Source organism: Gymnoscopelus microlampas (assembly GCF_963454915.1).
Source record: "Gymnoscopelus microlampas genome assembly, chromosome: 6".
NCBI classification, from domain to species: Eukaryota; Metazoa; Chordata; class Actinopteri; order Myctophiformes; family Myctophidae; genus Gymnoscopelus; species Gymnoscopelus microlampas.
Window position 1 is genome coordinate 12,484,470 of NC_139943.1, and position 17,977 is coordinate 12,502,446.

Genomic DNA, 17,977 nt, shown 5'->3' on the forward strand with positions numbered 1-17,977 from the left:
CCATCCGGTGCCAAAGTTTGACTTGGCACAAGTATGTTTTCTCTAGGGTGATTTCAAAATAAATTAAACCACATAATATAAATGGGGAAGCCTCATACTACACTAGTCAACTGCATGGGGCGTCCTAAAGAAGAAGGAGAAGAAGAAAAAACAAAAGGAATTTGAGTATGCCTCTAAAGATGGCAGTAAACTGTGATTATTATTAAATAAGACTGCACAAGGGGCAGAAGTCAACTGAAGGTCAAATTCTAAACACCATGACATGAACTACAAGTCAAAACTATTTTCGTAAGATCTGTACACTACTGCACTGGCTCTCAACGTGCAGGGTACAGGGTCCCCCGGGGGGTCCCTGAGGGGGGTTCCCCAGCTAAGTGATGGATAGTTAGGAAGCAAACAGACCCCTGACCAGTAAGGCCCCAGAGTTCTATTTATCTACTCTCAGACACACAATATTAACATTTTAGTGTTTAGATTGGATTCCCAGAGATACACGTTGTATGAAATGGGGGGGTATGTGCTGGTCTAATGCAGTGGTTCTCAACCTGTGGGTCAGGACCCCCAGGGGGGGGTCCCCGCATGATTTTGGTGGGGTCCCCAGGTGACATAACAGTGAAGTGACAATTTAAGGACTTTTAAGACCTCTTTAATACCTCGAAAAAGAAAAAGGGAAAAAAAAAGACCATTACTGCATCAAAAGTGATTGTCAAATAATATAAGAAAGAGGACAAAATTGTGAAAATAGCAGATGTGAGCCGAGTAGATCGGCTATTTTCACAATATTTATCTGTGGAACCGAGTCAAACCAAATTTAATGCTTCGACTCCTACAATTCCAAGTGCTTGTCATGGTGGGGGGTCCCCAGTTCAGATATGATTATTTTGGGGCGGCCCCCAGAACCACTGGTCTAATGCATACATGTAACCGGGGGGTCCTTGAATTTAAGAAGTTTGAAAATATCTGTACTATATTATACAACCCCCCTGTAGAATACAAACAAGTGCTTTATTATGTGTATGACTCACCACTTCATGTTAGTGGTTATTATATTACAGCCTATTTGTGATACAATAACTACATATTGCAAAAGGTTTCATGTGAAAGCAATACATTGTATGAATAAAGACTGCAAACTATTTTGTGAAGTTCTGTCTCATTCTGTATGACCTACAATATTGTTCAAGGCAGTATTCCTATGTGTGCCAGTTGAATAACTCATTGATAAATTATTATACAACCCCCCCGTAGATATAGTACGTAGAATACAAACAAGTGCTTTATTATGTGTATGACTCACCACTTCATGTTAGTGGTTATTATGTCAAAGCCAATTTGTAATACAATGACTACATATTCTGCATGACCTACAATATTGTTCAAGGCAGTATTCCTATGTGTGCCAGTCGAATACCTCATTGAGAAACAACACAATTTCACAACATTTGTTTCTTTAATATATATAATATATAATAATTATATTTTTTTTACAGTGAGAAAAGCTATTTCAACATATTTATGTACTGTTGCCTGTGAATGAAATAAATAATAAAAAAAAGGAACCAAAACAAAACAAAACTGTAAAAATAAAGCAGAGTTTCTCCTGCAGCACTTGTTGGGGTTGAAGAAAAGTATAGCATCCTGAATGGAATGGGTGGTCTTGGGACCAAAGACAACAAAGGACACTGCAGACATCCTCACAGGGGAGGAGGGTTGACCTTTTACAAACACTTTCACCAGAACTAATTATGTGCCACACATTATGTCACACCGTGCCATTACATAACCAAACAAGCAGGAAGGGTGCACTGCACCCACCAATATGACCGAGGTGCAGAAACATGAATATGGAAGAAGAGGCCGCACGACTCGTAGCCGCGATGCAAAAGATTTAATCTTAAGACTGAAGAAGACCCTTTGTCAGGTTGAAACATTGGCTTCTTATAAAATGAAGAGCCTCTTCTTTCATATTCATGACACTGCCATAACGCAACACTAAAATCAGTGTCACTGCTTACAAGGTGCTGAATTGCATTTTAACCTAACCACTAGAGGACAAGCTGTAAGTTTGTTGCTTTGCTCTGCTATTTTCTTTATGTTTTTGAAAACGTTTTAAGCATTTGTGACAATGTTCGCATATATAAAAAGACATGCCCAAAGTAGGAATGCCAGGGTTAATGTGGTTAATTTTTTTTAACCTTATAGATGGTGTGAGAGATGCTGTGGTTGAGTGTGATTGTGTGTGTGCATGCACGCTAAAAATCTAATTTTATTTACTTAGTTCTCAAAAGGTAAAACGTCTTGAGTCTGTTGAACATGAGTTAGGTGTCATATAGCTAAACAGTCTGTGGTCCAGGTTGGCCAGTCAGTCAGGCAGGCAGATGCTGTCCTTAAAAATGCTTAAAAAAATATGTTTCCCCTGTGATAATAGGCACCATATGCATAAAGCCTTGATGATGATACACTTGAGAACTTTGAAGCAACATAGACTGGCAGCATTCCCATCAACAGGAAAACAACCCCGTGTGAAAAGGAAATGTTTCAATCTTCTCTGGTGAGAAGAGTTTCCTGGGTGTGTGAACAGAGCAATGCTGAAAGAACGCTATGAGCAGTTTGCCTATCATCTCCTTATGTAGAGGAGCACTGATCTCACATCAGTTTTACAGGTAATGCGACTGTGAAGGCAAACAGTTCACTGGTGAACAGTCCTATTCTGTACCGTTATGTTTATGCTGTTGGGCAGAAACCTTGTAACAACATATTTCATATTTGTATGGGTTTTATTTTGTAAATGAATTACCTATTTTATACTATGTCATAATATGAATAAAATCTCACAATGTCTCGCGATGTGATTGGCTGTTTGTAGCCATTTTTGAAAGATTCAGAATGTTTTGGGACAGTTATCTTGGGAAAAGAACAAAACATGCCTATACTGACATGCCCAAAATGTGGACATCAGGCTGAAAGTGTGTCTGTGGGTTTTTATAAATATTTAACCAATGAAAAGTATTAATAAGACTAAATAACTACAACAAATTCAACTACATTGAATCCAATGGAACACAGGTTCTTTCCCCCCCCCCATTTTTGACATACAAGGTTTCTGCGCTACAGCAACGATATCACTGTGTTCTGAATCTGCAGTAAGTTACACTGTACACATACAGGTTCGTGTAACTGTATAGTGTTGTCGTGTTGAAGGAGCACTTCACCCATTTTCAACATTATCTTCATATAATTGGTCCTCACTGATGAGCATTAGTACCAATTATATGAAGATGGGTTGAAAATGGGTGAAGTGGTCCTATAAGACTGAGGTTTGTCAACAATGACAAATAATTCAAGTAAAGTGTTACGGAATCTAAACTGGAACAAAACATTAAAGCTGTAACAATGAATAAACTATTGTAAACAAATAAATAAGTTTCATTAAAAAAAAAAAAAAAAGATCCTTCAGAAATATCAAAACTGGCCCAAGGATGAAAGCGAAACAGCAACAAATGACTAGAATATTCTAAGGAGGTATTTGTGTGCATATGGACGCTGATGAAACTCATTATATCAACAAAGCGATTCTCAACCTGTGGGCCGGGGCCTCCTGGTGGTCCGTGAGGATATTGCAAGTGGGCCCCCAAATAATTGGCAAAACACTAAGATTTGTTTTGCTAAAATATCATTCATATAACAGAATTTATTTTAAAAAGAATTGTGTATTTTTCTTTAAAACCTTGTGATACCGGTAAATAAGAACTTAAAGAATACTATGTGAGTTCCATTGACCCAAGCCGGAACACAAGCTGATTGATTGTTCATTAGAATAAACATGCTCTGAAAATGCACGCGGCCCACCCATATGACCCACCCATATGGTTAAAGGACAACTTTAGTTTTTTACAACCAAGGTTTATATTTTAGCTTGTAATTAAAGTAAAACATGAGTGTTATTTTTTTACACAATAAAAAAGGTCCTGTGGTCTTTGATGGCCAGATGTGAGTTATTGGGGGCTAGAAGAGCTACTGTAAATAATAATAAAGAAAACGCTGTGTTATTGTGTAAAAAGGCATATTTATCCACCGGACAGAATGCCCCCGCCCACTGTAAAAAATATCGCAAAAATTGCTAAAACTATAGAAAGCAGTACATTTGAAAGTTTTAACACTCATCTTTTATTTACTTTAATTACAATCTAAAACATAAACCTTGGTTGTAAAAAAAACAAAGTTGTCCTTTAAGTGGTCAGATGGGTGGGCCGCGAACGATTTCGAGATGTTCAAGTGGGCCTTAATTGATCTAGAGAAGGTTGAGAACCACTGTATCGATGCAGTGAAAGACTTTCATTATGAAAGCTCAAATAGAAATCGATAAAGTCCATTGGCCGCATCCATAGTTTGATATTTTGCACCGAAACTGCACCAATTATGCACCAATTCTGACACTGTTAATGTATATGAAAAAGTAGCACAATAAATAAATCCAATATAAGACCTGGAAATGTGTTAAAAAGTCAATCTCTATTTTCATGAGACAAATATGGCATCAATGACGGAAATATGTTATAGCACCTTGACCGTAACTGCAGATATGGACAAAATTAACAAATAAACAAAACAAAACAAAACAAAAGGAGTTAATATTCACTCGCAACATCTAACGATGCTGATGTTGCCTTCTCTGTTGTGCCTGATTTATACTTGGTTGTGGGCTTAGATCGGCTATTTTAGGGCTGCGACACCAGCGCGCAACTAAGTACAACTCACCCTTTAGTATGGCTTTTATCGGAGGCAGTAACTTAAAGTTTTGTCTTGTTATTTCTGTACATTATTAGTACACTGAAGTGCACCCTGTGTCGTCTGTCGGGCAGGAACCTCATATCTCCATGTTTCATTATTTCACTTCGTGCAAAAGTAGTGAAAATAGCCAATCTACACATTGTGAGCTTGTAGATCTGCCATTTTAACTATTTCGAAAAATGGCTAAGTCTGTCTGTGGGCTTATAGATATTGAACAAATGAAAAGTATTAACAAGAGCTTATGACTACCGTATAATAACTACATTCATTTTTTTTAACTATTAACCTTAAAAAAGGAACGGTTTTGGACGTACAAGGTTTCCACATGACAGCGACCATATTTAGACCTGATTAGTGACCATAGTAAAACTAGATATAGTCACGTTGTAGAACACTCTTGTATATTTTCCTATTCATTGTACAGTATGCATTATACTGTACACTAGGCTACACACACTGCAAATTGAAATATAACATGTCTCTTGACAATTAGTTGATACTTCGTTGTAACAGCGACTTTTCTATCTTAGACCCACATGAGCGTTAGAAACATTTCTTTGCTACTGGTAAAAGCGCTTTGGACAATTTAGACTGCTTAAAGTTCCCCTGAAGATATAAGACCGTTTTAAAATTGCATTTCAGCTTTAATTTATGAATAAAAAAACAAAACGAAACAAAAGAAGAATTCACAATATCAAAAATACTAATGAATGTGTGTTATTTTGAAAAATATTTTCCTCTGTACAAAAAACTGTGGTTATCCATGAAGAGACGAGAGGTCCGAACCAAGAGCACCGGTAAAAAATATTAAATATAATAATATTCAATTATGAAAAACGTATCTACGAGAAAAAAAAAAAAAAATCACACTGTACAAAAGATACATGTACAAAAACACAGTAACAAGTCATTTGTTGCTGTTCAAATAAAGATCAAAATATTAAAAACTCTTATACACAAATATACACTTGTGTACTTCGGAATACAGGGTGAAGACAGCAATAACAGCAGACAATGTTTACTTCACGCTTCACATATGAAATAAATATCTTTTTTTTCCCTCTGTTTTTTGAGTTATTCATTATTGCCTCTACAAATATGGCGTTGCCGGACGACACTGTCCCTCTAATTTATAGGTTTTAATTTGGAGCTCGAGGCTCAGAATGGGATCCATGTGTATTTTAATGATTCCCTAAGTGGAGCAGCATTCTGTGTATTTATTTATTTTTTCTCTCTTTTTTTCATTTCCATTTCTTTCTTTTTTTTCTCTCCTTTGTTTCTAATCAGTACCATGCCACTTGTTGCAGGGCCCGTTTTGGGGTTGGGGGCCGGCCGCCGCGCCCTTCGTATAGCCAACAGCGATGCTAGCTAGCTAGCGCTCTATTGGACTCTGCTAACGTTTTTTTAGGGGCTTAAAAACACGCAGTTTAGAGCAGGGGTCTTCAACATTTTTCAGGCCAAGGACCCTCTAGCTGTGAGAGAGGGACCCACTCTATATTATATAAAATTGTGTTTCAGATTAAACTTTTTTGAGTTTTTACTTGGTCTGCCCTTTTTTCCCTCTACACCTATACCTCTTTGCCAACAATAGCCGATCTACAAGCTCACAACGCCTCGCGGTGCGAGGCGTTGTGAGCTTGTAGATCTGCTATTGTTGGCTAAAGTTCTCCTCAAAAAAGGAATGCTAGGGTTCAAGTGGTCCCGGCCCCCCCCTGTTGAAGACCCCTGGTTTAGAGCACAGGCCTGGAGTGCTGTGCTGTTATACAGTACTCTCCCTGTCATTTTTTTTAGGACACACACCCTGTCTACTCACGGTGACGTGGCCCCCCCAGTGAGGAGTACAATAAACAGGGGGCGGGGGGGGGGGGAGAAGGAAGTACTATCGTACCGGCTTCCATGGGCGTCGGTGCCAGGACGCGGACCCCGGGCAGGGCTGCAGGTTGCACTGCTCCATGTCCGGAGGCTTGTCCAGGATGTCACAGTTGTGGTCGTTGAGTCTCTGGCCGTTGGGCCGCTGGCACGCCACCAAGCGCGTCCTTCTGCCGCCGCCTCCGCAGCTCTGCGTACACTGAGGGAATGATAACGATTGTTATTATTCAAAGACATTTTTGGGGTATGTTTCTGCCTTTATTGATAGGCAGTGGCGTGCACAGACATTTTGAGGGGCAGGTGCTCAAGTAAATTATACTTTTTTTTGTTTACTTGCTCTGCTCTTTTTTCCCTCTACACCTATACCTCTTTGCCAAAAATAGCCGAAAAAGGCCACAACTACAAGGCACAACGCCTCACAGCGCGAGGCGTTGTGGCCTAGAAGATCTGCTATTTTTGGCTAAAGTTCTCCTCAGAAAAGGGATGCTAGGTTTCGAGTGGTTATGGTAAAAACAAAAATCATATCACATAAAGATTTGGCGGACCCCCTGTAGTAACTCTGAGGACCCGCTAGGGGTCCCGGACCCCCTGTTGAAGACCCCTGCTGTAAACTGAAAAAAAAAAAAGTTTTCTTCTTTTTTTCAAAAGGGCACTTCTGGTCAAGAGGGCAAAGGGCAGGTGCTCTAGCACCACCTAGAGTCTATCTGTGCACGTCCCTGTTGATAGGAACAGTAGACTGACAGGAAATGGGGAGAGAGATGGGGGGGGTGACACGCAGCAAAGGTCGACGGGATCGGGAGTCTAGCCCGCGACACGCTGTCAGGCTGGATTATACCAGCCTAGGTGCCCAGACGGTTACGCCCAACCGTCCGGGCCACAGTTGTTATTATTAAGTAACAGTACGAATACCTCAATATTATAAACATTTTTACACAAGTAAATAAAAAAAAGCCTGAATTCGAAATGTGACTTGAGTAAAAGTACTAAAGTATTGGCGCAAAAGTATTGGCATCAAAATATATTCCCTATGAAAGTGAAAGTGGTGAAAGTCCTGTTTAAAAAGTAAAGAAAGTTGGTTTAAAAAAGATTTAACTTTTCCTATAAAGTTACGGTTTTGGTTTCCAGGTTTCCACCCGACAGCAACGATTATGTTAATACAATACAATATACTATACTAACAAAGCTAAGTACCAAGTTAACTGATATAACTAACTGTATTGGTTGGAGGCACTACTCTTCCACCCTGGTGTTGGGTAGGACATTTGAATCCGATTTGAAGCAGTACGGCATGCCAGATTGGACACTTGATGTGCCGCCAACCTTTATGGCAGGGGTCTTCAACGTTTTCAGGCTAAGGACCCCCTAGCTGAGAGAGAGATGAAGCAGGGACCCCCACTATATTGTATAAAATTGTGTTTCAGATTAAATCTTTTTGTTTACTTGGTCTGCTCTTTTTTTCCCTCCAAAAATAGCCGATCTACAAGCTCACAACGCCTCGAAGCACGTAGCTATTTTTGGCTAAAGTTCTCCTCAGAAAAGGGATGTTAGGGTTCAAGTGGGTAAAAAAAAAATCATATCACACAGAGATTTGGCGGACCTCCTGTAGTAACTCTGAGGACCCCCTAGGGGTCCCGGACCCCCTGTTGAAGACCCCTGCTTTATGTTATAGCCTGAACATTATTGCAATTACCTCTCTCCATAGAGAGATGGAGACAACGGACATAACACTTAGGGATTGTAGCTTGACGACCCTCAGACAGTTCTCAAAGTGGGGTCTGTAAGTAAGTACATTTTATTTATAGAGCACCTTTCGCAGACAATGACAGTCACAAAGTCCTTTACAGGTGTAAAACATAAAACAAATGAGTAAAATAAGCCGTCAGACATCCAATCATTAAAAGCTGCAAGACACATAAAGTTAAATAAATGCCTGCCTGAACAGGTGGGTTTTTAATAGTCTTTTTAAAATTGTCAACAGAGGGCACAAATCTTAAGGCCAGGGGGAGGTTATTCCACAGTCGGGGGGCAGTGCTATACGCAAAGGCTCGGTCACCTTTGGTCTTTAGCTTTGTGAGGGAAACAACCAGCAGGCCCTGGGCTGAGGATCTCAGTGACCTTCAGGGAACATTATGGATGGAGGCGGTCGCATATATAATATGCAGGCGCTTGATTGTGGAGAGGTCTGTATGTGATTACAAGAATCTTAAACTGGATCCTAAAATTGATGGAGAGCCAGTGCAGGGAGGCACTAGGATAGGGGTCATGTGGCATGTTCTCCTTGACCTATAGTCTGGCAGCAGTGTTTTGGACCAGGTGTAGGCGGTTTAGAGATGAGTTATTGGGGTAGGTGAAAAGTGAGTTACAATAGTCTGGGGACCCCCAGCGGTCCTTGGGGGACTAGTTAATATGGAATCAAAATCAGTTGAACCACTTACATACTATGGCCTATTTGAAAAAATATAGCCGTTCTACACGCGCACACAACGTGATTTAAAAAATTCTGAATACGTTTTGGAAATATTATGACATCATCTTGTACGGGGGCGAAGGGCACAAAATCTTTTCAGATAGGGGTCCGAGGCCAAATACATATTAATTTGCGTGTTCTTGACATGACGATGCTTCAAAACAACTGTTTTAGGTTACACAGGAAGGAAATGAAAACTTTACATTTGGGTGACCTCCTCAGACAAAAAGGCATTAACAGCTGCCCTGCAAAGTGACATTATGAAAGATGAGGTGTGATGGAGACAGCACAGGATCACACAGAGAGAGAGAGAGAGAGAGAGAGAGAGAGAGAGAGAGAGAGAGAGAGAGAGAGAGAGAGAGAGAGAGAGAGAGAGAGAGAGAGAGAGAGAGAGAGAGAGAGAGAGAGACCGACCAGACCAGACCAGACCAGACCAGACCAGACCAGACCAGACCAGACCAGACCAGACCAGACCAGACCAGACCAGACCAGACCAGACCAGACCAGACCAGACCAGACCCTGTGTCCCTGGCATAAAGCATGTATGCTCACCTCTCCGTAGGTCCCATAATTCCACAGAGGACAGGGTCCCGAGTCGCAGCTTTTGGACTCGGCGGGTTTGACCCTCTCGTCACAGTAGCTGTTGCTGCGCCCATCCGCGTCCTGGCAGACCACCACCCGTCTCTGGAAGCCCCCCGCACATGTACTGGAGCACTGGAGGAGGGCACAGAACACCAGGGTTATACGTTGGCACTTCATTCACACATACAGTATACTGTATACTCCTTGCATGCAAAATGTTCAAACAAACATAATCTCAGGACATTTAAACCAACTGATTCGCAAACTTTTTTCCGGTTTACTATGCATTATAGGACAGAGACCCATGTGTACACGTTCAGAGCTACAGAAGCATAAGGGTCTATTTGGTTCCAACGTGTTGTGTGCTTTTAATTTGGCTATTTTCTATATTTTACATTTATTTAAAGAGGTACGCCAAGTTGAAAGTGGTTCATCCACAAATTAATTTTTTTAACAAGTGAATCACATCAATAACATTGTCAAAAATATTGTTTCCACATACAGTTGGTTTATTGCAACAAACTAGGGAGACAATGCGCACGCACACATGCATGCACACACACACGCACACACACACACACACACACACACACACACACACACACACACACACACACACACACACACACACACACACACACACACACACACACACACACACACACACACACACACACACACACACACACACACACACACACACACACACACACACAAACGCACACACGCTATCTATCTCTCTCTCTCTGTTACGTTGACCTGACTTCAACCGAGACCTTGACCAGCTGCAGAATGCTCCTTCCACAGACAGAGCACATTATTGTTTAAGAACAGTCTGGCAGACCGTACACAGATCAGCCTTGAACGGAGCAACAGGTACGCTCTGTGTCCAATTAAAAAATGACAACACATCCCCCCTACTGTCAGTGGGAGCGAGTACAGTCCCACCACACTAAGTACAGTATGAAGGATACTGACTGGATAATGACTGTAGTGATTTATATTCATAGCTGTTAAAAGCTCATTATTACACCATAGCAAATTCCCGTCGGTCCAAAGTGCAGATGGCCAGGCAAGACCTTAACCCATTGCAGATATACAAGCTCATAGTAGATCTGCTTTTTTAATTTTTTTATTGTGAAAATGTGTGAAAATCTTTTAATCAAAGCTTTATGTATAACTTAAGTATAAGTTATCAATATGCTCCATATACAAATTATTTTGCATGCAATGAAATTCCACTTAAAAAATGAAAATAGCGATTGTATGAGATGATAACGGTCGGACATACCGCTCCCCAGGGTCCCGTCCTCCACTGGTTGTCCGCCGAGGGCACGTTCCAGCTGCTGTGACCAGGGTGGTGGCCAGGGTCTCGGTCTCGGGGGTACCCGTAGGGCTGGTCGTTGGCCCGCCGCCGGTTGTAGACGGAGGGGCAGGGCGCCGCCGTGCACTCCTGCTCCGTGCCGGGCCTCTCGTCCGGGTCGCAGAAGGCCTGGTCCACGGGCTGGTGGTAGTTGGTGCAGACCACCTGCCTGGTGGTCCGACCCCCGGCCCCACACGTCACCGAACACTGGAGGTAATGAGCAACAGAGAGAATGGCCAGTCAGCGTTCCGATCTCGTCACTGTCAGGGTGGAAACCTTGTATGTCCAAAACGGGTACTTTTCAGGAAAAGGGGAAAAAGAACCTGAGTTCCAATGGGTCCAATGTAGTTATTATTTAATCACAAGCTCTTGTTAATCGGTTTCGCTATTTGAACTAGCCCATAACGTGTGCCATTGGGATGTGTGGCGAGTTTGTAGATAGGCTGTTTTTGCTACTTTTGTGTGACACTAGTACGCAAGGACGCAGAGGGCATTTTAGAACCGAACGGGACGCATGCATGCACGCGCCAGGACGCGTGCATGCGTTCCGTGTGTGTGCACGCACGTTTTTGTAGGTTTATTTTGGTTAATTAGGTACAAGGATGAATGAATGATTGAATCCATGATTGAAGTGTAGATCCCAAAAGTGTGTGGGGGGGGGGGAGTATCCCTGAGTCCCTGATAACTGAGTATGTTCAAACCCCCCCCCCCCTCTGCGTCCCTGCTAATATGACAAAGTAGGGACGTTAATTTACAAAAAGACGTAAAAAGTTGAACATGGAGAGTTTCAGCCTGACAGCGACAAAATTATAACATCCTCAGAATCCATAATTCGATGTTGGAATGTAAATCCATAAACAAAAGTCAAAATGCAGAATGTACACACGGTTGCCAAGCAGTGTTTCGTAAACACTGTGGGAGCTTCTCTCACAGAGCTCCAGTATAAACCACAGAACCTCTTCTAAGCTCTGATGTTATCACAACTGGAGCTGCTCCACTGATCGAGGCTGAGGAACTAGTGGATTCATTTTGTGTACTAACCCTAGAATACTATGGAGCAGCTATTCCCAACCTATTTTCGAGATCGTCAAGTGATTCCACATGATTCCATTTTTTTGGGGAGCGCCAAAGGAGTATAGACCAAGAATGTGTCTATATAATATCTGTGTAAATTAGCCTTTATGTTATTTCCCAGTACCTGTTGAAAATTGTTCTTCCATGCACTGGCAAGAGAAACCCTAAATCTGTCTATTAATGACATTATCAAGGAGAGTCTTGGCTCTCGTGATGTTGAGCTTTGGGAGAGGCTTGCTAACGTTCACAAATCAAGGCCAAACACATTACATGAGTAACATATGTGCATTCAGACTGAATAGGGGTGAGCTCCTCCCCCTTTATATTCTTGGAATGAAACAAAGAAACTTGAATAATAATCTAACTGGCTGTGTGTATAAGAAATTTGGTGATGACAGATTGTTTGCGAGAAGAATGGCCCCGGACACAAAGACACACAAACAGACACACAAACAGACACACACGCTCACCCAGACCGACCTCTGTAGATGCTAGCCTCCTACCAGTGTTGATTTTGTCGACTAAAACAACGACAAAGAATCGTCCTTTTTTCACTGACAAAAACGAAATAAAAACTAAGCTACGATGATTAAAACTAAGACTAAATATATTGAAAACTTTGTCAACAAATACAAATTTGACTAAAATGTTAGGGAGGGACGAGTGGAGAACAGATCCAGTAAAACTAAAATAAGTCATTTTACGTTTGGTTACGCTTGGGTGTTGCGCTGTGAAGATATCCAATCTCAGCGCTGTGAAGATAGCCAAGCTCACAACGTGTCGCCCTGCGACACGTTGTGAGCTTGTAGATCGGCTATTTTCAGCATGCAACCAAGTGTTCAAATCAGGCAATACGACGCCATCAAGCATCAAGACCCGCCAAAATACATTATAGTCGACCAAATCAACAGTAGATTTAGTCGACTATAATCTTATGATATTTAGTCGACTAAAACTAGACAAAAACTAAAACATTTCAGATGACTAAAATATGAATTTTATTCAAAAGACTATGATTAAAACTAAATCAAAATTTGCTGTCAAAATCAACACTGTCTCCTACAAAGCCACGGCATAATAACTAACACAATTTAGTGATTACTGTATAAGTCTATGAAACATGGGAAATATGTGTGTTGATTGGACACAGTGTCGGATGCATGTTATACTCACAGGAGACCACTCCCCGGCACGCCACTGGCCACACGGGCTGAAGCACGCATCGGTTTCTGGGGGACGGGGCAGGTGGGCACAGTACGACTCGTCGGCCACCCCTCCCTGGGCGTCCCTGCAGCTGACATAGCGCGCTCGCTTCCCCTTGCCACAGGACACCGAGCACTGCAGGACACAGGGAGGAAGCATGGCCTTAGTGCTGTGCATAGCCTGGGATCAATTAGGGCTGTCACAATTACAAATTTAAGTTGACGATTTAATTGTCACTCAAATAATTGCAATTAAAGATTTAATTGTGTGTTTGGCATTGAACATTGGAACATAATTATGAATACATTTTTAATTTCTGTTGCCTTTTATGTTACCAAAAATTGCACAGGGTAGATATGACAAATAACTTAAATTTACAAAGAAATGATTGACAATTTAATATACATAAATTTTATACATGTAAAAATAGCAGAAATCGCTGATCTACTAGCTTACAACCCCCCCACCCCACCCTTCATTTTCCTAAACCGGATCACACGGCTCAGTTTTAGAATTAAAACCAGGCTTTCCTCTGTGGTGGAAAGCCTGGTGACGAGAGGTTAGTGTGTGCAGGACACTATGACATTGAGTCATATGCGCCTCAGCTGTAATCAGCTGTCAGTCTGCTGAGTGTTTTCCATTACTGTAGTTCATTCAGTCAGATAACTCACGAATGGAACATAACAGCTTGAGAACATTTGTATCAAATAAAATGTAGATACAAGCGTGAATATTATATTTGATCTTGGCGTTCAGGCTGCTCAGCACATTAGAAGACAATCATTTAGGAGCAGGGGGATACATACATCTTTACATACATGAAAGCATATACACAAACACATTATGGGCACATAAGTGGATGTGATTTCACCCCACGTTGGTCTGTTTAGCAGACTACGGCGGAAAACATATCAAAAACATATTGACTGCAACAAATAGCATACGATGTAGCGATATGCTTATGGGTTCTGCTCTATGGGGGCTGCTGGGAACTGCTGGGGAAACTGGACGACAGGGGCAATTCTGCAAATAGTCATTTGGGATCAATATAAGTACGAAAAAAGGTAGGTTACGTTAGGTTTAGGCATAGTTTTTGTGAAGTTAAAGGTAGGGTAAGTTATATATTTTTTTGTTTCGTTTTTTTGTTGTTAAAATTGTTAAAGTACTATATTCTGATAGCAATCATTGCAACAGAGCGTTTGTTCGGTCACAGGGGTCTCTCCAGCTCTTTAGTAAACAGAATATAGTACATTTTCAGGTAGGTGACACATTTTAAGCCAATCAGGCGAGAGCACTGAAAATGCATTTTACTGTTTAACTCACTGAGTGCCATTAACGTGTTTCACGTGTTTTTAGCGCTATGGCTCAACGTGCCATTAACGTGTTTGACGTGTTTTTGAAAAATTTGCATAAAAATGAAAAAAAAATCTTTCTTTTTTTGGGGGGGAAAAACATGTTCAGAACCCAAGATATCATCATCTGAAGATGTGCAGCTCCATCCACTCCTTGTTTAACTTAGAACTGAAAAAGGCTGTATCTCGCTTCCTAAGCACTTTTTGTTTTCTGTGAAAAAAACTCTGGCACTTTTCAGAATCAAAATAAAAAAAGAATCCTTTTACTGAACAAACACTCTATAGCAATTAGTACTATCAGAATATAGAGCTATTTAACACTTATTTCAACCAAAGTAAATCACTTACCCAACCTTTAAAGGTTAGGGTTTAGGTGCAACCTGGGCGACACACCAATGAAAGAGGGAGTCCCCCCCGCAGGGCGATGTTCCCCTACTGATAGTCTGAACTACTGAATGCTGGACAGCTCAACAATACAACATAAACACTGCTGAGGGGATGAATACATAATGCAATCACACTGCTCCACAAGTCATGTTCCACTCATATCAATAACACTCTAAATTCCATAACTTTACACCATATGCTTCTTATCGCAATGTATCCGTCCGTGCATGTGTGTATGTGTGTATGTGTGTATGTGTGTGTGTGTGTGTGTGTGTGTGTGTGTGTGTGTGTGTGTGCATGCGTGCGTGCGTGCGTGCGTGCGTGCGCGTGCGTGTGCGTGTGTGTGTGCGTGTGTGTGTGTTTGCACATGTGTAGAAGCCTGCACACTGGCGCTCTCCTAATTTTGACATACGAGCTCATGTCAGCTTTCAGACTGACACACGAGGTTCCATCTTAGAAACCGTAGACTGGTGTTTAGATGAAATGTGGTTTTCATTTGCAGCAGGCAACAATGCTAAGTGCACGAGACACAGAGGGGCCTACCAAGTTACTAACCCCCCCCCCGACACTCCACTCGGTATGCTTTTTTGCGCACATGTGCCTTTTCCAAGATTGTGTGTATGTGCATGCGTTTTATGCATAATGCATGTTTTCTTTTTCTTTTATCCAGAGAGAGACTTTTCGGGGGCTCTCATTTTGCGAGTCACGTTAATATTCCCGTAATTTTCATGTCATGTACATCCCAAAGAAGCAATTATTATATTGATAAGATTTTTGTTATAATAATAATACAGATTCTTCTTTGTTTTGGTAAAAGAGTTCAGTTTCGGTCAAGATCCAATCTGTGATTGGCTAGGGCCGATTCACGTAGGCGGAAGAGTTTTCCTTCCGTAAATAGCAGATCTGCTATTTATCAGATCAGATTTCTTTCATCTGTTCACGACACGTCGCACTGCGACGCGTTGTGAGCTTGTAGATCGGCTATTTACAACAATTTGTAGCTATGACTGCCTGCTTGACGTGAAACAAAATAAAATGGAAAAAAAAACTTAACGACTAGCTGTCTGTCAAAACTTGTCACATATTCACACTTGCATGTGCTCGTTTGTTCGTACAGGTATGCTAAGAGACCATGCTAAATCATTTTCCATGGGGCTGAACAGTATTATCTGTGGAGGGCATAACGTTGGCACACAGTAAGACAACTTTATGACGTTGGCACACAGTGCACGACTCTATGAAAGCTAATATGGCCCCCGCGCATTTCCAAACACGCTCATCATAACGGGAGACGTGTAACTCTACCCCGATCTGTCAAGCTGTTAAAGTCAATATCCCCTACATCCTCGTTTGTGAAAGACAGAGGCAAAGTGAACAAGCATCAGCTGCTCTGTTGTGATTGCGTTGGGATTGCCAGCCGAGCAGATTCATTTACGACAAGCAAAAGGTTACAGTCAGAGCTGCTGCCAGAAGGAAGATGAGAGATACATGTGAGGAGCATCTCCAGTTCTGGTTTACATTTCTCAACGAGGTGCGCCTTCCCTTCATCATTCAGTTATCTGGAACACTGGGGGGTTAGGCTGTGACTTTTTACAGGGGCCAGTTCCGAATTGCAGCCACCTGTAAGCGGTTTTGAAGGAGATTAAGGATTGACATGTTTTTGTGACTGTTGGTATGGAATTCCACATTTTTGTGGCATAGCAGTAGAACAAATGTAATCCCATGTCTACATTATGTAGGTGTTTCCTGTCTACAACATGTAGGTGTTTCTGTGTCCTGTCTACATTAGGTACAGTAGGTGTTTCCTGTCTACATTATGTAGGTGTTTCCTGTCTACATACAGTAAGCTAGGTTTTCCTGTCAGGTTTGTTGCGTCTTAAGGTACGGTCAGACAGTGGCGGCAGAATGCCGCATATGTTCACATGCCCATGTGGCACTTCCGACAATTTCCATCTGTGTCTTTGTTATATCCCAGGGCTTTGAGCAACTGGTGGTGTATCACACACAAAAAAATAAATAATAATAATCTTACAAAACTCATGCATCACATACAAAAAAGTCTATTATAAAAGGGAATACAGCCGATTTAATAGTAGCACAGTCAATCCGGTATTGACTGTGCTACTACACAGTAGTATGTGATGATGAAGTAGGGCATTGATTTACGAAGAAACATAAGAAGTTGAAGTCTGGAGATACAAGGTTTTTCTGCCCGATAGCAACAATATGCTATTACTTTATTTTAGTTGTTTATTTGGGACCAGACAGCACATATTAATGAACAACACATACTGGACATGATGTAATGTAAACATACCAAATTTATTTTTGCAATAATGCTAATTTTCATCGAAAGTCCCCCATTTGCTCCTAATTATTTGCTGTACCACACATGGTTTGGTGTATTTTTTTACTATACTGTATCTTCAAAGCTATGGAAGGACCTCAATGGAAACAAGCCATAGTGCTTTCTTGGGTTTAAAATCCTCTTTACAGGCCTTGTACTGAGCTGTACTTCCCTGTGCTTGTCTTTGCAAACTGTTAATAAAGTATTCAATCAATCAATCAATGGATTGTGATGCAGGCTCATTTAGTATGAATTAAACGTGTCCATACCGTGGTCCAGGAGCCATATCGCCACTGGGTCAGCAGCTGGTTGGAGGGGTCAGGGCGAGGCGTGCTGTGCAGAGGTGACATCCAGGGACACGGTGCCACCTCACAGTCCTAAACACACACACACACACACACACACACACACACGTACAGTTCAGTCTATAGCAGTGGTTCTCAACTGTCCCCACATGATTTTGGAGGAGTGTCCCCAGATAACAGTAAAGTCAAACTAAATCTAAAACTCCTACAATTCTAAGTGCCTGTCAGGGTGAGGGT

At 41.5% G+C, this 17,977-nt stretch overlaps 1 protein-coding gene across 1 annotated transcript in view; it reads right to left on the reverse strand.

Annotated features, from left to right (window-relative positions):
- Window positions 1-17,977, reverse strand: part of LOC311047672 (A disintegrin and metalloproteinase with thrombospondin motifs 20) — a 159,128-nt gene that overhangs the window by 40,722 nt on the left and 100,429 nt on the right. The window contains exons 24-28 of the mRNA XM_084060470.1: window positions 17,705-17,812; window positions 13,320-13,484; window positions 11,001-11,279; window positions 9,680-9,841; window positions 6,680-6,859 (exon numbers count right to left, since the gene is read on the reverse strand). Coding sequence (XP_083916596.1) covers window positions 6,680-6,859; window positions 9,680-9,841; window positions 11,001-11,279; window positions 13,320-13,484; window positions 17,705-17,812 — 894 coding nt within the window. The remainder of the gene's footprint in view (window positions 1-6,679; window positions 6,860-9,679; window positions 9,842-11,000; window positions 11,280-13,319; window positions 13,485-17,704; window positions 17,813-17,977) is intronic.